Source organism: Cupressus sempervirens, chromosome 5 (assembly GCF_028749045.1).
Source record: "Cupressus sempervirens isolate cs-2001-9-10 chromosome 5, ASM2874904v1, whole genome shotgun sequence".
NCBI lineage: Eukaryota > Viridiplantae > Streptophyta > Pinopsida > Cupressales > Cupressaceae > Cupressus > Cupressus sempervirens.
Window position 1 is genome coordinate 128,945,421 of NC_143122.1, and position 20,172 is coordinate 128,965,592.

At 36.4% G+C, this 20,172-nt stretch overlaps 1 protein-coding gene across 7 annotated transcripts in view; it reads right to left on the reverse strand.

Moving 5' to 3' along the window:
- The window catches only part of LOC149554841 (histone acetyltransferase HAC1-like), a 75,758-nt gene that overhangs the window by 17,381 nt on the left and 38,205 nt on the right, over positions 1-20,172 (reverse strand). For all 7 annotated transcript variants that reach the window (XM_089828845.1, XM_089828846.1, XM_089828844.1 and 4 more), the window contains 4 exons: positions 8,452-8,748; positions 8,091-8,369; positions 7,421-7,549; positions 7,095-7,295 (listed from right to left, as the gene is read on the reverse strand). In XM_089828845.1, the coding sequence (XP_089684971.1) occupies positions 7,095-7,295; positions 7,421-7,549; positions 8,091-8,369; positions 8,452-8,748 (906 nt within the window). The remainder of the gene's footprint in view (positions 1-7,094; positions 7,296-7,420; positions 7,550-8,090; positions 8,370-8,451; positions 8,749-20,172) is intronic.

Genomic DNA, 20,172 nt, shown 5'->3' on the forward strand with positions numbered 1-20,172 from the left:
ATAGGGGTTGGAGCCTCTAGTAGGTTGGAGCCTACAAAACATTGTAAATGAACAAGTTTATATAAAATGAAATTGTTTGCCATGGTTTTCTCCCACATTGGGTTTCCACATAAATCTTGTGTCATTGTGTTCATGTGCATAATTGTTTATTTTCAGTATTTGAAGTTATCATTTGGGTAAAAATTTTAAATTGGAATCATTGTTATTATACTGATTCGCCCCCTTCCCAGTATAATTGTGTGCTTTTCACTTCTCTCCTTGCATTTCTAGATGGGCAGCTCAAAAGAGATTTAGGAGTTGTGTGACTTTTTCAGGGGAGGCTACTTTTTGTTTTTTTTCGAGTCGTATGTTTCTTGGCTTTGGTTGAAATTCCTACTTTTTGGCATACCTATCATCTGCTGAATGTGATAGTGTCTGGTGTTGAACATAGACTCTTATTTGAGTTAGCAGTAGAAAGACATTGTTGTTATTCTTTTTATTTTTCAAGGTTCTAGATTACTATTTGTGTTGAATTGACTTTGTTGAAGTACTATTTTTGCGGAAGCAAACATCTAATTGGTCAAAAGAGGGAATTTGAAACTAAATGTTGGAGATTCTAACTAATTGATGTCCATCACTTGGCAAACTCTTATAGTATTTCCAGCTATGTAAGACAAGTTTGAGGCAGCATAGTTCATATTCAGAAAAACTTCTCTCTGTATCAGGTGTGATACAGGAGTCACTGTTGAGTATTCTTGTGCATCATATGTGACAGATGAAAAACTCTGGACTGTGTGCAGGTTGCAGAAGTATTGTATAATTGTAGAGATAAGTATTATATGATTATATTTTGTAACTGAAATAGTATGCAATTTGCTTTGGTCTCTCTAATAGGATGACCTTATGAGTTACTTTATCTCTTTTGGTTGCAGAGGATGCAACAACAAGAAATGAGGATATTGCATTGATGATTCATGTTTGTCTTCAGAGGAAGCTTTTGATTTAGAGAGATGTTCAGCCTCAGAGGGAGGTTACATCACTATCTTTTGTAGAGAGAGGGTATTTTAATCATTGTATGCATGTTGTTAATGAGTTTCCTCCTCTATGATAAGTTATTGATATTGCAAGATATTGAGACTCTTGATGGAAATGAGACTCAACTGTGATTTTCCTTCTTAAGTGAAATAAATATGAGATCAACCTGATAACTGTTTCACTTATGAGAGATTCATAGTGAGCATCATGTAGAAAGAGTCCATGATGTAGATAGATAGATAAAATTTTAACGTCCACGAGGCTAAAAATAGCCTATGGGACAGCAAGACAACTCAAGCAGACTTAAGTAGCGCTGTTCGCCTCTTGTGTAGACTAATGATGAGCCCCCCCAATTGCTCAATGTACTCTTCGTTGAACAGGTTATGCCAAGAACTGTCACATATAGTATCCGCAAACTTATCCCTGCTATCCTTGTAGGCCTCACATTCTAGAATAAAGTGCTGTTCAGTTTCCACTTTCCCAGAATTGCAAAATCTGCAAATTCTCTCTTCCCAAGCCTCCTTTGGCCTCTTCCAACACCCGGTCTCACAACGAAGTTGGTGAGAGTTGGTTCTCAGCTGAGCAATAAGAATTTTAGCTCTCTAAGAAATGTTGGCTCCTATGTACACTTTTTCGAGTTGATCACAAGTGGGGTTGAACTCATTTATATAATATAGTTTCTTCCTCCCAATCTCGCTTCCCCAATTTCTCTTGTAGAATTTCTCCATAACAAAGACCTTTATTTCTTTATTATTTGTGGGGCACATATTGAAATGAATATTCCATTTACTCATCCACTTGATGTTTTGTTGCATCCATGTCCTTTTTCGCTTACATAGTGTGTCCCTAAAGACAACTTTCGGCCATCTATCCTCTTCCATTTTTTCGATTCTTTTTAGATAGCTTAAAAGGCGAACCATAGCAAGTGCCTTGATAGGCGCAGCCCCCATTTCACTTAGTCACGTTGAGAGATTATGTGATGGGAGTTGGAAGTCATGTTGAGAAAGTCCATGATAGTATCACGTTGAGAGAATTGGTGATAAAATATTGATTGTAAACCTTACTAACTTGTCATGTTGAGAGATTCCATGACAACATCACATTAAGTGAGTTCGTAATGAAAGTTGATAGTGATTCTTGTAGGTTTGTCGTGTTGATAGATTCCATGACAGCATCATGTTGAGAAAGTCCGTGATGAAAGTTGATTGTGATTCTTGCGATTACTTCATGTTAAGTGATTCCATGAATTATGTTTTTCGATCATATGATCAAAATTTATTGACATTTTTTTTGTTGCTGCCTTATGTAAATGATAAGCTAAAGATCTCTCTCTCACTAAGAGGAAGAATTGGAGATTCTAGCTGTGATAGAGATCTTTATCTCTAGAAATATGGTTGTTATTATCATTATGGTCAACTTCACCTGAAGAGGACATTTATGATAATTATTGTAATATTAAATATTGAGACATGTCTCTTATGACACGCATTGAGACATGCATATGGAAATACGAAGTCATGTTTTGGGAAATTTAAGAGAACTTCGATTGTAATGTGAAGGATCTCTATTTTTCATATATATTGCATTAAGCAATAAGCATTGTACACTTCAAAAAATTATTATCAATAAAGTGGTATTTTGTTGTGAGGCTGGATTTTTTCCCTTCCATTTTGGAAGGGTTTTCCCAGGGTAATTTTGTGTCTCTTGTATCCATTTTGGCTATTCCTTAATATTGTTTATCTTTGATTTTTGAGTTAAATTTAACAGTTAAGACCATACAAGGCCTTTTTTAGCCTACAAATATGAGACTCCCTATCATGAATCACAAAACACTCTAGTTGCTCAATATATACTTTCTCTTCTATTATCCCATTTAAGATGGTTATCTTTACATCCATTTGATAAAGTTTCCAACCCTTCACTATTGCTATAACTATGATGGTTTTGACAAAAGTGTAATGAGCTACTAGTGCAAAGATCACTTTATAGTCCATAACTTCCTTTTGTGCAAAAACTTTGGCAACAAACTTGGGTTTATATTTTTCTATTCTTCCATCAGGCGCATGCTTAATCTTAAACAACCATTTAGATGAAACAACCAATTATCTTTTGGCTTAGGAACAATCTCCCACATGTCATTTTGAATGATGTATTGATACTCCTCAATCATAGCATAATTCCACTCTATTGATTTGAGGCTTCTTCAAAATTGGAAGGCTCGGATGCAATAATGTGAGTCATCAACGATACATAACCTACAAATTTACGAGGCATTATACTCTCTAAAAGTGCCACAAGGGGTTGCAAATTTTTCAGCTTCTTCCATAATGTTCCTGGCCCACAATGGTCTTTTCTTGTTGGCTGAAGTATTACTAGGACCTACAAAAGTATCTATAGAATCTACTAGATCAACAGGATCATCAGATTCCTCTAAATTTGTAATCTCCCTATAAATCTCTGGAGGTGAATCCGGATCAGCCATATCTATATCTTGCGGATGACCAAAGTCTTCTCTACCAGATTTCATGTTAGATTCTTTGGATTTCTTACAAGTTACATCTTCATCACAAGAAACATCCCTGCTAATTTCAATTTTCTTTTGACTTGGAATGTAGATTCTATAGGCAACATCTATACAGCCACGAAAATGCACTTCCATATGAAGGAGAGGACTTAGTTAATTTTTTAAAAAGTTAGAAAAAGCAATGTAAAGGAAGTGCATTTTCGTGGCTGTATAGCCACGGGCGATTCTATATGCTTTTGAAGATTCACTGTAACCAACAAAGATGTCTTTCTTTCCTGATGGTTCTAACTTTGTTCTTTTCTCTTTTGGAACATGATTATAAACATGGCATCCAAAGATTCTAAAATAACTGATATCTGGTTTTATACCTGTAAAAGCTTCTTTCGGGGTTATGTGGTTTAGAATCTAATGAGGACTACGATTCTGAATGTAAATTGTTATCTTGCACGCCTCAGCCCATAAAAAATATTTGAAGGCTTTGATCGTGAATCATAGCCTTCACTACCTCAACAATTGTCTTTTTCTTTCTTTCAGCTACATCGTTTTGTTAAGGATTATAAGGGACACAAAACTCCATCCTAATCCCGACTTCAACACAAAAGTTATGACAAATACCAGAAACAAATTCTCCTCCATTATCAAACCTTATAATCTTATTTTTTTATTGCATAAATTTTCAACAGGGGCTTTGAAGTTTAAACTCTTTAAAACGGGACAGTAATTCATCAGATTCTTCAGACATCGGCAAATAGATCCAACACTTACAGGAAAAGTCATCAATGAAGGTAGCATAATACCAAAAACCACTGAGAGAAGTAACTAATATATGACCACATAAATCATAATGAATTGACTCTAGGATTTCTTTTGCTCTACATTTACTACTATGAAAAGTACTCTTAATCTTCTTACCTAGTGTGCATCCCTTGCAAACTCCTTCATGGTTTCGGTTCAACTTTGGAAGACCAACCACAATCTTCTCCATATAAGATAAACTCATGAAATGTAGATGTCCAAATCTTGTGTGCCAAAGTTCACTTGAACTTGAAGAATCATGAGCTAAAGCTTGAATAGGACAGGCTGAAAGCTTGTAAAGACTGTCATGATGAACTCCAATCTCACAGGCTGATTGAAAGTAGAGTTCTTCCATGCAAGAACTTTTCCATCAGCAAAGGCAACTTGATAACCTTTGTCTTCTAGTTCTATTATAGAAATCAGATTCCTCTTAATGCATGGAACAAAGAGAACATCATTCAAGTGAAGAGGAAATCTAGAATCCAGCTGGAATGAAGTAGACCCAACACCCTTCACAAAATAGCTTGCATCATCACCAATGATAACTTGAATATGAGAATCTTTTTCTTTTTGGTTAACGAGGTGCTCACAGTAACCCATTATATGACGAGATGCTCCACTATCAATCAGCCATGCATTGTTGTTTGTCGGAACATTGCTAGAAAGTGCAGAAATATATAATCATCCTTCAGTGTTTCCACTTGACTCACTTTGAGGAGAAGAATTTTCTACATTTGTAGCAGTTGTTTGAGGTTTTGATCTATAGGTACAATCTCTTCTCCACATTTGTAGCAGTTGTTTGAGGCTTCGGTCTAGAGATACAATCTCTATCAAAGTGTCTATATTTGTTGCATGTGAAGCATTGGATCCTAGAAACATCCCTTTTCGTTTTCTTGGGGTCAGGAACTGACTCAAAGTTCTTATCTCTAGATATTTTGAAATTTGCTTTCTTCCCTTTTCCTTTTGAGGTGTGGGTTGTATGTACATGATCATCTTCATGATGATTTTTATGTCCATTTCCCCTAGCTTCTAATCTGCATTCTTCTTGAATGCAATCAAATCAAAACTTGTCAGACTTAGGAAGCTCATCTCTCCCACTGACACCTTGAATAAAAGATTCCCAAGAGTAAGGAAGTCCATACATGGCAAGCATAACTAAATCCTTAACTACGAAATATACTCCAATTATACTGAGCTGGTCCTTTAACTCTCTACTCTTCATAAAATATGAAACAACTGATTCACCTATTGCCATTTTTCAACACAAAAGTTGACGTCTAAGACCAAGAGCTCTATGGGTATTGTTGAATTCATACAAGTTCTTGAGAATCTGAAACATCTCTTTGACTGAATCCACTTCTAAGATAATGGGAATCAAATGATCCTTGACTGAATTGATCATAATTTTCTTTGCCAAGATCTTGTTGTTTTTCCCTTGAGTTCTTTCAACTTCTTTAGATGGCTCTACAACATCAGAATTGACATAGTCAAGGTGGTCATTCTCGTCAAGTGCAATTAGAATCCTAGGTTTCCATGAAGAGAAGTTTGAAGAGCCACCTAACTCTTTAACTTTCAAAACATTCAGTGTTGTCACAAGCTGAAAAACGAACAACTGAAGGTAGACCAAATAACACATAAATAGCTTGATACTTCTAGTTCTGGATCGTTTCCTTAGACCATCTCTAATACCATGTTAAAATATCAACCAGAAATATTTTTGAATGTAAAAATGAAAACACAAATTCAATACAACCAGATTGCACAATGTATTTATCCTAGGAAAAAACCTCCTCGCCAAGGGAAACAACCCAGCCCACTGAAAGATAGTTCCTTTATTAGATTTGTCAAAACAATTGCAAAATCTTTATCCCTAATGATGTCTTCAACATGTAAGGATCACTTGATGATTAAAGCTAAAAAAATCACCAGCTTCACTAGACTATCACCTTCAAAACTCACAATACTCCTATATATAAAAACACTCAAATAGACTATATACAACTGTTCATACATTGAGCATCACAAAAGCTTCTGTGGAGGATGAATAAAATATATACTGAAAGTTTTTCCATAGATATGATATGGAACTCCAAAATGTGAATTATATGAGACACGATAAATAAAGGCAGAACATCATTTGGTCATTCAAACAATAATCAATATTGTCAATGAAATGCAATGACTGGAACATATTCAAATTCCATAACCTTTCTTCTAACCATGCAACCCACATGGATTCAGAGAGCACTTGTATTGAACCTGACATCACAAGAGAACACAAAACATAGAACGAAATTGAGGTGACGCAACCAACTCAAGCGTCCATTACAAGGAGATGAGCAGCAGCAATTATAAACATTTAATGAGACATAAGCAACCACTGACGGTCATTAAGAGTAATTGATGCCACGACTTAATCAAGCCAAATCATAAATTTCCACTGCCAAATCATCGGGAATAATACACAAAGATCATATGACATAGATGATCCAGTAACTAAAGGAAATACAAAAGCTGGAAGTGAAACACAAACTGGAGGAAAATATAAAGCGTTGAAGACACCAATGGACATAATATCTCTTCCTTGACTGAAAGCATCATCAAACATAGACAATTCACAGCGGAATAGGAGAAACGAATATCTATCTTGCAGCTATCAATAATTCAACACCCATATATTATCATCTTTAATGAACACAAAATATAACTCAACTTTTCCTATAGGTACTAGGATGCTCTTGCTAGGTTTAACCAGACTTACCAAGATTTCATGATATACAAAGGTACGAAGAGCTTCGCCATTCACGGTTTTCACATCCGGCCTAAAATACTTCACAGAGTCCAAGTAGGAGAGATAGATGCGTCGCTGGTTTGGATCAGAGCATTCTGACCCAAATTCTTGCACATACATACCAAAAAGACAGACCTCTACACCTTCAATTTTTTGAAATAATAGGAGGACCTGTGCCACGTGTCAAGGAATGTTACATACTTCAAAAAATGTTTTGTTTCATTATAGCTAATAATTGTCTACCTAAAACGTAAAGAAATGAGAAACAAAGATGAATCAACAACCCATGTCTGCACCTTTGACTTGTATTGAAATTCACTTGAATAGTTTTGGTGTTGAAACATTTGCAAGAACCGCTGTTTCACCTCTAGTACTTTATCAACAGACGATACAACTCTCACAACAAGAGCCTCAGCTCCTGCCACCTGACAAAGATCAAAAGAAAATTTAAATGTAAGTAAATTATTAACCAAAGAATTTTAAATAGTAATAGATGTGATCAAAAGACTCATTAAAAGCTTCCAAACTGGGTACAGAAGGATATTTATAAAAATAATGCTCCTTATTCAGTTAGTCCACACAGATAACCACTCAAACCACTTGCAATGCCAAATTAAAAGTGAGACCTAATCACATTGCATAATCATAAAAACCCATACGACAGTGCTGAACATGACTTTTGCAAACAAATTATATGGCACTAAATTAATCCAGAGCACGTAATTGAGTTTGATATAGTCATTAAAATTGGATGGTCAGTGACATTGGGCATTTTAGTTGCACATTGATTTACATAAAATTATTGTCCAGATTATATGTTCGAGTATTTAGTGATTAACTAATATAACCATGTCACATTATCAAATTCCAAGCAAGGTTTAGTTTAACAAAATACGTTATTTCATCATTTTAACTTCCAGTCAAATTTGTCTAACAGTTAAAAGCACATAGCAATCAAATTATTACCTCGTCAAAGTTCTTCCCTAGCTCTTTTGCTCTTTCTTGTCTCTCCTCTTTTAAACGTCTAAAAAGTCTTTGCTCAATGTGATCGCTCAGAAAAGTGCTTGGTAAATCCTTTGCACCGAGAACTGCACTCTGTGGTAATGGTTTCCGTACACCTCTCTTTATCTGCTCCATGTAACAGTTTGGGCATGTATATTCTGCCTGCTCATTTTCATTCCTTTTACCATTGAAAAGCGCACATACTTGATGTTGCCATTTTTCACATATATCACAACACACCCACTGCAAAATAAATGTAGCTAGGTTCAGCAAATTTTCATTAGCTATTCCAAATCTAAAACTCTGAATATGTACACACACTCACCGATTCTTCAATTTCATCCACATTTTTCTTCTTCTCAAGCTTCAGCTTTGGAAATTCATTTCCATCTATCTTGACTGACTCACCTCGATTTTCACTATAACATGCTGTACAAAAACAATGTCTTGTATCACCAGCTCCCAAAAGGTAATAAAATGCATTGCGTTTGATGCGGTTCCCACATGGTGAGCAATAAATAGGGGGTGGATCAAATGTAATTGTATCTAAATTACATAACTGGCATGTTTCACCAGTCGCTTGGAGCTTCATATTCAGATATTTTTCAGCCTTTGCTTTGCTCTGTGATAAAAAAAAATCCGAAGACATTTTGTCAACAACAAAATCTTAGTTACATGTTACAAAAGAAATGACATTTACAAAATTGTATCCGAAGTAGAAAATGAAGGTTCATGACATGCAAAAGGTTCTATTCTAAAACTCAATTGCCCTTTAAAAAACACTAAAATCTGTACTTAGTAGTTTTTTAAAAAGGCATACTCCAGATTTCCACTATCAACTTTACATTTTTATTAACTATAGTTAATATGAATGCAATTATCATTAAGAATAAATATGTAAAAGAGGAGGCTGGGTCAGAAGGAAATCCACATTTTCTTCTGTTAAAATAAAATTTCATCTGCTATTCCCTCAAATATCTTAAGCTTATTGCGTAGGCAATATATAAACTATCATAAAAAAATAGTTTCGGACAATTGAGTAATCAATAGACTTAAAAGTTTTTTACATTATCCTATGGGACTTACCAAAAATTGAACGTTTTCTGCATGAAAAGTTTCTCGTGTTACCCTGGACAGGATTTGCCATTACAGTTTCAGCAATGTTAAATGCAATTCACCCAAAACCCCAGTTGGTTTAAATTAAGAGTACCGGTACTTCTACAGGTAGCCCAGTTCAGTAGTGGGTGTCATTTAGCAAAATGTGTTTACGGAGATGCTGGTTTTGTTTCCGCTATGATTGCTAATTTGGTAAAAGTTGTGGGCGTGAGGCAAGATATCTTGATCATTAGAAAGTCAAACCTTGTTAATCCAAACTCAAAGGTAAATATTGACTTGCAGATTATCACTACAGGCTTAATCAGGGATATTAACATTTTCCAAGAGACCAAACAATTATCATATGAAGCTTACAATCACGGACATGGGAACATAATCTGCATCTTTCAATATTATGGTAAACAATATGCAAATAGAGGAGAATGGGGGCACCAAATACTCTCACAAAACCAGCTTGAGAATTTACCCTCAAAATTGAATATAACAAGCTCTATTGGTATGTTTTGAGAGTAGCATTAGAAAAGACCAACACTGAATAGCCAACATTGACAAGTTCAACGGTTTGTGAGACTTAGAAAAAGTATGACTTACACTAATACAATATGGGTTTGGAGGTTCTGTTGTAACTTGTGATGACAAGAATGAGTAATGCCACAGAGTTAATGTAACTGTTAAATGAATAAAACGAAGCATGTCCACAGAGGAACAATAAATGGAAACAGCATTTAATACAGGTAGGGTGAACAATATATATAGGTGTGTGTATGTGCGTCAAAGAGCGAAAACACAGACAACAGATTAAAAAAAAATTAATTCAAATTTTCAATGCGTTTTCAGGAACTCTAAACCAGATGGCTTCTGAGGTGTGGCCTCCATCCACACAAATCAAATATGGGAACAGATATTGACTGTTAGATACATCTCAACATACATACATACATACATATATATACATGTGTGTGTGTGTGTGTGTGATTTTATTTTTTGCAAATTTTGAATATATTTCAGAAACTCTAAACTGACAATTTTTTATTGTTTCTATTTTTTGGCAGGTTCGAATGTTTTCTCAGAACTCTAAACCTGACATGGATCCTGGGGGTATGGTGCCATATCCAGACACAATAATATGGCCTAAAAATAGGATGGCATATGCATCGTCCGGACTCGGGATATAGTATCCAAGCTGTATCCCAGACATCGTACCCATATCCAGTATCAAATCACAGATACTTCATCCAAATGGGAGAAGATAAGTTTCCAGCAAGTCTGCTTGATAATATAATATTAATTTATTTTTTTTAAACTATCTGTGTTCTCCTCTAGACTAATGAAATCCCTCAGGTTTGGCCATCTCCGATAATTAATCTTGCATGAACAATTGAATGGAAAGGCATTGATGAGACTCGTCATTATGGAAGGGAGACAGCCACTTTAATACAAGCCATCGAATTATTTATCTAGGAAATGTCTTCATTACTCTGATTACTTACTTCAGTTATTGCTTTAGCCGCAGTAGAGGCCATCATATGCCATTTCCTTCATTGAACTTGCAGTGAAAGTAAACATATCAAGTGTGGCTCATCAATTTGAGGAAAACGTCTTTAACTTTATAATTTTGGATAGCACTGCTGCTTTTATGTTTGGGCCAACAGGTGAAGCAGGGTGCCTTGATAGCAAGCAATGTAGATTTGTATGTCATCCTGTAAGCTCATTTCTTACTGTAAGTTTAGCCAATGTAAAAGCCTAGGCTTGACATCAGACATTCTTTGCATATTCTTCTGTTTATTCCCCTGGGAGGAAAAACATAGTTTCGACACAACAGAAGCTGAAAAAGTTTGGACTCATAAACATAGGTCAGATCTTAATAAAGCTAAGAGAGTTTTTACAACACTACGAAGTGCTTGACTTTCTCTAAGCTCTGCTTAATTAGTCATCTTTTGTTTACCCTGGCACACTCATTCAGACAGAAAAATATATCCCACAATGGCCACCGTGTCATGGAAAGTTTAAGCTGCAAAAATGTGGCTTATTAAAGATCTGCAAAACACATCTAATTTGTGAAAAAAAATGAAAGATGTACTGATTCCCTTCATGTCAAGAATTATGTCCTGGATAGACCCCCTGCATGAAAGGTATAGAGAGCAGCACAAATCACAATACTAAATGCCTGCCAGAAGAAAGGAAAAAGACTTCACCTAGGCAGGGTATATTTCTGTGTCCAGTATTTACTGTCCTGAAAGGCTGGTAGTAAATTTATGTCCAGTGTTTACCATCATGTACAAGATATCTTGAGTAGATGGGTTGATTTGTTCATCCAGTTTCCAAATTTAATCCCTGGCTAATTGAGAAAAATGCTATGATGCATTTCATTTTGAATGGAAACCAGTAGGCTGTGCAACAGCAACTGTTCCATGTCTGGAGCATTGTGTTTCATTTCATGGGTTGCTGTTCCAGATGCAAATCACTAAGATTGTAAAAACAACAGAAAGCACTTTAAAGCCCTAAAACTATATACATAAAAATTATGCCATGTCAAAATTATATAGATCACTTTCAAAAGTCAGCTGTATTGGATTGCCACCGGAGGGAGAATTCACATTTTAAACAAGTCACCATCAGGCACAAATTTACTAGAATGGCAAATTGATAACACAGAGAATCACAATCCTTTTCTACATAAAAATTTAAAAATACTGTATGAATTTAAGTGATGTCCTACCACAAAGATAGTGTTTCAATTGGAGCTATTTTCTTAGAAGAATAACGAAACTCTGAAACTCTATTCTTCTAAGAATAGAGTTTCTTGGAAGAATAGAGTTTCAGCTGATGTTAATTTCTACTTTCAGTCTTCAGTGTTCACAGGGCTTATATTACAGGTCAATGCTCTTACTGCATAGAAAAAAGTGCCTTTAATTCTTAGTATTTGAAGTGCAGGGAATGTTTCATCCTAGTTGGGGATTTCATATGAATGATTGTTAATATTGTATTTTGCTTCATAAATTTAGAGAGTTGACCTTTCTCATTAGTTAGCGTCATTGAAATTGTCAAATTGGATATGGATATGGATATGGATATACACCCACACATACACACACACATATATACCATTGTTCTCTATTGTCCCCTATTTTTGGCCCTTTACGAAATGTCCCAGAAACATGTCCTTTGCTAAACCCCTTTCCCTGACTCCTAAACACCATGGAACATAGGTTTATTTTTTGAGTAAACATGAAATAAATATGCAATATAAATACCAAAATATCTCAGACTTGTTCAAACCCTAGCTTCCCTCAAAACTGGCATCAAATTCCCAAGACAAATAGCATTAGGTCTTAATTATTTGTGTTTTCTTCTGTTGTACTTGAGAATGCTTAGAAATAAGATGTCGTGCTTTATTTCAAAATCAAACCCTCAAACTCTACAAATTTGCCTCCAATGGAGACTACACAATTTGACCTGATTGTATACATCCATTGCAACTACATCCTTCGAAAGAATCAGGTTTTCATCCAATCCATGTTGATCTATTGAAGGTTTTTATCCTTACCTTCACATCAATCCTCACACGTTCATCACATCAGATCCATAAAGCATGCATTTTTATAGCCCCAGAAAATCCTTACACGGAGCTCCGACCTCTATCTATAAGATACAGACACAATTAATTTTTTCAAGACCTCATTTAATATTTGCCACAATTGGAGCACTTTATTTTATCAAGTGACTTTTTTATTATTTTTAATTTATTTGTGGTAGAATTAATCAATTAAAGTCTTCCCTTCTAAAATAATATCAATTTTTGGACAACTTAATCAATTAACTCAACTCACATTATAATTATTTGGGGGCATTACAGTCCTTTGTCCCCAACATTGCTTGCCCTCAAGCAATTTGTCATTGAACCACTACGATCCCAAACTAGTAATATGACCAACACTATATCACTCTATTGCTTCACTCTAAACAATCAGCATTGCTGAAACCTAAAAGCTCTCATTCTGAATCTGTTGATGTTTTGTAGCTTCAATCGGATAAATCCTCTAAAGACTGAACTATTATGTGTGTGTGTCTAAAATTGTATTAGGAGAAATTAATATAATAATAATTCAAAGATCACATACATACACACATACATTCTGCAGAAATTTATGCCTTACGGGGATTGAACCAATCAAGGAATAAAGTCAAGGCAATAAAGGAAACCCTTACTAAGCAACAAAACCGAGAGATATAGTATATCGTGATCGGTAAGATTTAAGGACAATGAGTTCTACAGGAAAAATATATTAAAACAATCATATTAAAAGGGAAATATGCTTGGTGATTTCACAAGTGGTACATAACAGTTTTGGAGGCAGTAGCAACGAACAATATAATTATCCACTGCCATCAAAATGGTGAATTACAATCTTGCCTCAACAAAGATCATTATCCTTAAATATTAAAGTGGCCGTGTGCTCTATACTGAAATCTTCAGTCGCATAACATGTCAAAGCATCAATGAGTTAAAAATAAAATGTTGAACACCACAATCATTGTGGGTATCCGTCCTAAGTGTAATCTGGCAGCCAATATGTTCCAATGAGAAGACAGCAGCCATTATAGTTCGATGATAAAAAATAACAGTAGTGACTATGAAGATGGAAACTGTGAAAGGATTTATTAACATATATACAAATGGTGATCAAAGACATATGCACAACTCAAACAATGGCAATGTTTGTTTAAATTATACATAAAAATAGAAATCAAACAAACATACACGGAACTCTATCAGTTGAGAAGAATGCCAAATGAGACAAGAGGAATGGAACGTTAGTAACAATATCAAAGAAGAGACAATAATGATTGCAGTCAGGTTCTTATATTAAATTAAAATTCCAATCGCAGCCAATTTGGGAACACTATAACTCAAGATCTATTGTCAAGGAATTGTGATACAACAACAGATCTATTAAATCTTGACTTGCAATTGGGAGTCATGAATATAGAATCATAAAGTTGTTTGGATGCAATTTACCTCTGTTGTTCAACATTACATAATCATGTACATCTATGTGGGGCTTTAGCAATTCTACAGAAGAAGAACATTGAAATTGTTCCAAATTACATGCAAAAATTCAAATTAGGAAATGATGCAAATAGAATCTTTTATCTAAAAGATATAGAGAGGACTAGACAAAGAGAGGGAACAGATACAGGATGTGTTTCAGTTGAATTTTGATGATATTGATCATATTTAATCAGAGGGAGTCTGACATTTCATCAGAGGTAATATTGGACAAGGAGCTTAGAAGATTGATATCAGATTCAGGGGGAGTCTGATAGTTTATCATAAGCAATCTTGGATGAAAAGATCAACAAGTTGATATTTGTTTAATGCATCTCTCAATGAGAGAGAAGTTTAATGCATGTTCGTATGGTAAGTATTATTGAGGATACATGTGCACATGCCTTATGGACATTTTGAGTATTTGGTGAATATCCTGCAACTTGATATTCAAGAGGCCATTACTCAGAGTATTAAAATAACGTTTAATTATTTATTTATTGCTCAATAATGTACTTTATTGTAATTTTAGGTGATAAGATTGTCTCTGATCTTATATGTAGTTCTTTTTAGAAACCTGCTTATTTTGTATATATTGTAAACTCATTTATTCAGCATATTTGCTCATTGTTAATACATCAAATAATTTCCCAATTACTTGCGTAATATGGTATCAAAGCGAGCTTGTTTTTTCAAAAAAATTATACTTTCTCTTATGATATTATTTGCATTAAATTTTTCGAAATTGATTTTCTTCAGCCTGGGCTCGTTAGAATTTTAGTCCACAAATTTATTTTAAAACCTGAATAGGGTTTTTGTTGTGATAATATCTCTGCAAAGTCGTGGGCAAGAAAATTGTGGGTTTCGTCAATTAGGTCGTTTCTCTCTACAAACTCCGTCCACTACTGGTTGTTTTTGGTCTGCGACTTGTTTTGGACGCTGGGAAAAACCATTTTCTGCAACTCGCATCAGTTTTTGGGTGTGTTTTCTCTAGTTTAACATGATATCTTTGTTTGTCATTCTTGCAGATGCATTTTTCTGCAACTCGCATCATTTTTCCAAACCTATTTCTCCTTATTTCTCGCACGACCAAGTGTCGGCAATTTTCCTCTACAAAATCTGCATTTTTCAAACTTGATTTTCATAGTTACGGGCGCCTTCTAGGGTTTTTAAACCTTTTGTATTCGATCCACAACCAAATCTGCTGTTTTTTACAGTTGCAATTTTTTGTTTTTTTCCTGAAATGGCTATGGTTTCTCTCGAAATTATCAGGCTCTATATCATTGTAAAAAACTACTTGCAAATTCTTGATGGTTTCTCAAGATCTCATCTAGGTCATTGTCAAAATTTTCTAGGTACCTCAATTTTTGTGCCTTGATTTCTGTGTTATTGGAATTTTAATTTGATTTTGGATTCTTTTTGGAGTTTTTGAGATCTCTTTGGGTCTTCATTGGATATTTTTGGGTCTTCAACAATTTTGTCTCAAAATCCATGCCTTGATTTTTGTGCCAACATATTTGAGATATGTACCTATCTTGGTGCATTAAAATTCATGCATAGAATTTTGTGCAATCAACATCTTCATAGTCTCTTGTTTTTCATGTCTCGAAAAACAAAAAGATGGCTTCATTGACCAACATCATGTTGGAAGGCAATCAGCATTTCAATGGCAGAAACTACAACAGTTGGAAGCAACGAATGATGACCATTTTTGAAAATCGTTGTCTTGAAAAGATTGTCTTGGGCACCCTTCAGCACCTGGCCATAGTGGATAAAGATCAGGAGAAGTTTGATGAGTGCAATCGTGAAGCTGTTATGCTCATTAAACTTTCCGTTACAAATGACAAGTTCCACAAGTTCCCTCTAGAAAATCAACTGCTAAGATTTGGGAGCACCTGAAGGCCTTGAATGAAACATCTGATAAAAGTCGTGCATTCATGTGGATGAGAGGATATCCTTACAAAACATCTAACGAAGATTAAGGAAATTCATGATCAGTTGGAGGTAGTTAGTCAAAAGATGGAAGAAGAAGACATGGTGGTTGTTACCTTGAAGAGCCTTCCGAGGTCTTATGAACATTTTGTTGAAACTCTCAACATTACTAGCCAACAGGACCCCTCTCTACCAAGCTTCTGTAGTAGGACCACTGGAAACAACACTTTGGTACTAGCCCTTCATCTTCTATAGAGCAAGCTTTTGCAAGACACTTTCAACCAAAAAACAAAAGAAAAGGTCAACCTTCGCAACAAAAAGGCTAAGGTCAACCTAAGAATAGTTCTAAGAAAAAGAACATACAATGTAATTACCATCATAAATATGGTCACATCAAGAAGGATTGTCGTTAGCGATTGGCTTCTGAACAAAAGCAGGGAGGGTCTCAGCAAAACATGCATGTAGCTGAGCACACTGAGCAGAAAGAATCTACCTTTTATGCCTTCATGGCTAAGAGAACTGCAAATCATGTGAAGTCTTATGCCTGGTAAATTGACTCAAGTGCTTCGCACCACTTTACTCATCAACATGATTGGTTCGCAAACTTCTATTATTCTAGAAGAGAAGAATACACAATTGTCGATAAGAGCATTGTTCAAGTACATTCTGGTGAGAGGGATCTCATATTCCTCAATATATACTATGTTCCTAGCATGGAACTAAATCTTCTCTTCAGCAGTCGGATCATGCACCATTCTCCTGTGTTAGATGTTGTATTCAACTTACACAAGTACTCGATTATTGATCGGGAGACTCGGACTGCTATAGTTGTTGGCATTGAGGATCATGGTCTTTACCGCCTTATGGATAGTGAAGATTCTCTAGAATTAGCAATGGCAACCAAAAGTTCTTCCATCACCATTCTTTGGCATCAGCGGTATGGGCAATTAAATATGCACTATCTTTCTCAGTTAGCTCGGAAGGGACTTGTAGCTGGTTTACCTGAGATCCAGACTCAACATCATGGTGTTTGCAAAACTTGTCAAGCTAGAAAGCAACACAAGACACCATTCACCGAAGGTGACTCACAACAAGCCTCTAAGGTACTTCAGTTGGTTTATGTTGATGTTTGTGGGCCAATGCATACACCTTCTAGTACTGGTTGTTGTTAGAGTAAATAATTATTATTTACGCTTTACTTAAGTTTACTTAGATAAGTGCGTTTAGTTATTAATTGTCATCTAGGAGTTGTTGACAACACGAGAGTTTGTTCCTGCCTAGTCATACTTATCTTCTCACCTACATGGAGGATAATCCACCTTTTGTGGACATATACTTAGTTGTCACACTTATCTCCTAGCGCTTTCTAGCTTGTTCTAGAAGCTTCCTAGAGGCCTTTATAAATAGGCTCTCCCATTGTATTTTTGTACAACAATTTCATTTTTCGTTGTTGCAATATAATTTCTCTCACACCGTTGAGATTCTCCAAGCCCTACCTTTCCTTCTTTGATTTCTCTTCAATAGGTTATTTGCATGCAGGTGATCTTGGCGAACTGTGAAGTTGGCTTTCACAACTTCCAGAGCCTCCTTGCTGCTTCCTAGTTTGAAGGATTTTTGAAGCCACGATTTGGAAACACAAACCATAGTTTGTTTGTGATTTTTTCTTCAATTGGGAGGAAGAGCATTTTTTCGAAGCACTTTCGGCCTAAACGAACATTGCCATTGCACTTAGAAGGCCTGTTACAATGAGAATCCATATAAAATTTTCGATTTTTGGCTACTGTAGCTTGAGACAAAAAATTCTTGCCCCCTGAAAGGTCGTACAAACACATTTATTGCGAAAAGAAATTAAAAAATTCGCAAAGCAGCCACCACCTAGCACGGCAAACGAGCGGCCCTGGCACTGCCTCCGTGGGTAGCACCGCCGCAGAGCAGCTGCTTCGCAGCCACCGCCGGCCCACCACCCTCCACCACGGTGCCACCTTAGTCCACCGCCTGACAGCTGCCTTCGTCGATGGCACAACCTCTCGGCCACCTTTGCGCCAGTGGCATCAAATACCCAACAGCTTACATCAGATAATTGGCAGATTATGTCAGCAACCCAACTGCACACATCATTCCGACAAGTGACGTCATCTTCCAGCTTGCTTACATCATCCGATCAAGCCCCCTTGCTGACGTCATTTTCCAACAACTAATGTCAACATTCTAGCAGCTGGATTTTCTTCCGGCAAAATCCAGTTGACGGCCATACGACCGTCAAATTTTTTGCCATGTCTATAATTTTTCAGTGAGGTTGTCTTTTGGAGCAGCAATTGGTTTTTTTGCCATAACTTGAGCATGCGGAGGTCTTTTTCCAATTCGAAAGAAGCGCCGAAACACTGGTTAAGAGATGGAGACAATGATGCTGGTTTCATTTCATTCCAAGTTCATTTGAGCTCCCATTTTTGGCATTGAAGTAGAGGCTTCAGTTTCTTCTGCATTCGGAATCCAGGTTCTTTTCTCAATTTTTGTGCTTTCTATAGTTGTTTTTTGGTATTTGAGGGATATCTTTATACATTTTGGGGGGGGGCACATTTTCTTTTCTGTAATTTACTTCAGAATAAGACCCTTCTGCTTCCATCTTCTTCTCTCAATGTCGGATCCTTCTATGACCCACCTCACGCCACACAACTATCACACTTGGAAAGCACAAATGACTAGGCTTCTCATGTCATGAGGCCTATGGTCATGTCTAGATGTGAACCAACCTGCTCTGCAGCGCCCTTTTGAGGTTCTACAGCACAGGAACAAAATGGATGAAGCCATAGGATTGATTGCACTGAACATCTCAAATAGTCAAATGTTTCACTTGGATGGTTTGACCACTCCACGGGCTATTTCGACCAAATTCCAAACCTTGTTTGGCACAGTGAATGAGTTCCGAGCACTTCAGCTTGATGCAGAGTTGACCTCTTTGACACCAACCAGCTTCCCCACTATTGAAGACTTCTTGATGAAGTTCAAATCTTTGCGTAAAATTTTGCAGGGATTTGGAAAAACCAAAACAGATGATGAGTGTATCTTTTTAATACTCTCAAAGTTGCGAGGATAGTATCAGATCTTCTCTTCCACTTTCTACTCCACTATGGATGCCTTGGGTGACAGACATCAAATGCCTTCATTTGAGACATTTTGTGATCGGTTGACATGGGAACAGGCAAAGATCCAATAGGTGGATGCCTCTGGCTCTTCCAGCCAAGCATTGGTTGCTCAATCTTCTAAAGGGAAATCAAAGAAGAAAGCCAAATCGAAGAAAGATACACCAAAAACTAATCCTAAACCTCATGCTAACCCTCTAAAGGGTAAAGACTCTTCGAAGTCTGCTAGGTCTACCTCCAAGAGAAAGAAGAAATCAAGTAAGACCTGCAGTTTTTGTGGCAAGGATGGACATCCCGTTTCTAGGTGTTGGAAGCGTTTGGAGGCTTTAGAGGAAGCCATGCAAGAGCATCATATTTCAGCTCCTAAGTCTGCATCCCTCCCTGCAGGGAAAGGTCATGCTCTTTCTGCTCGAGCTACGACTTCAAGGCCTACCTGGATTCTTGATTCTAGCGCCTCTCACCACATGACAAACACTCGGAAGTTGCTCACTTCACTTGCTCCTTGTGCTACCTCACAGATTGTTGTTGGGAACTTGTCACAACTTGTTGTTATGGGTTTTGGTACTATTGCACTAGCCAGGGGCTCTCTTCAGGATGTTCTGTGTCCTTGACATTTCGATGAACCTATTGTCCATCTATCAGATTTGCCACTCTGGCTCTGGTAAGACAGTTGAGTTCTCACCACATGATGTGGTTATTCGAGACTTACATGATTCTAAGATGATTGTGGCTACTGGGAGTGTTGACTTTGCATCTCGCCTCTACAGATTTAATGGATTTGAGTCTTTTGATGACACAAGTTCATGTC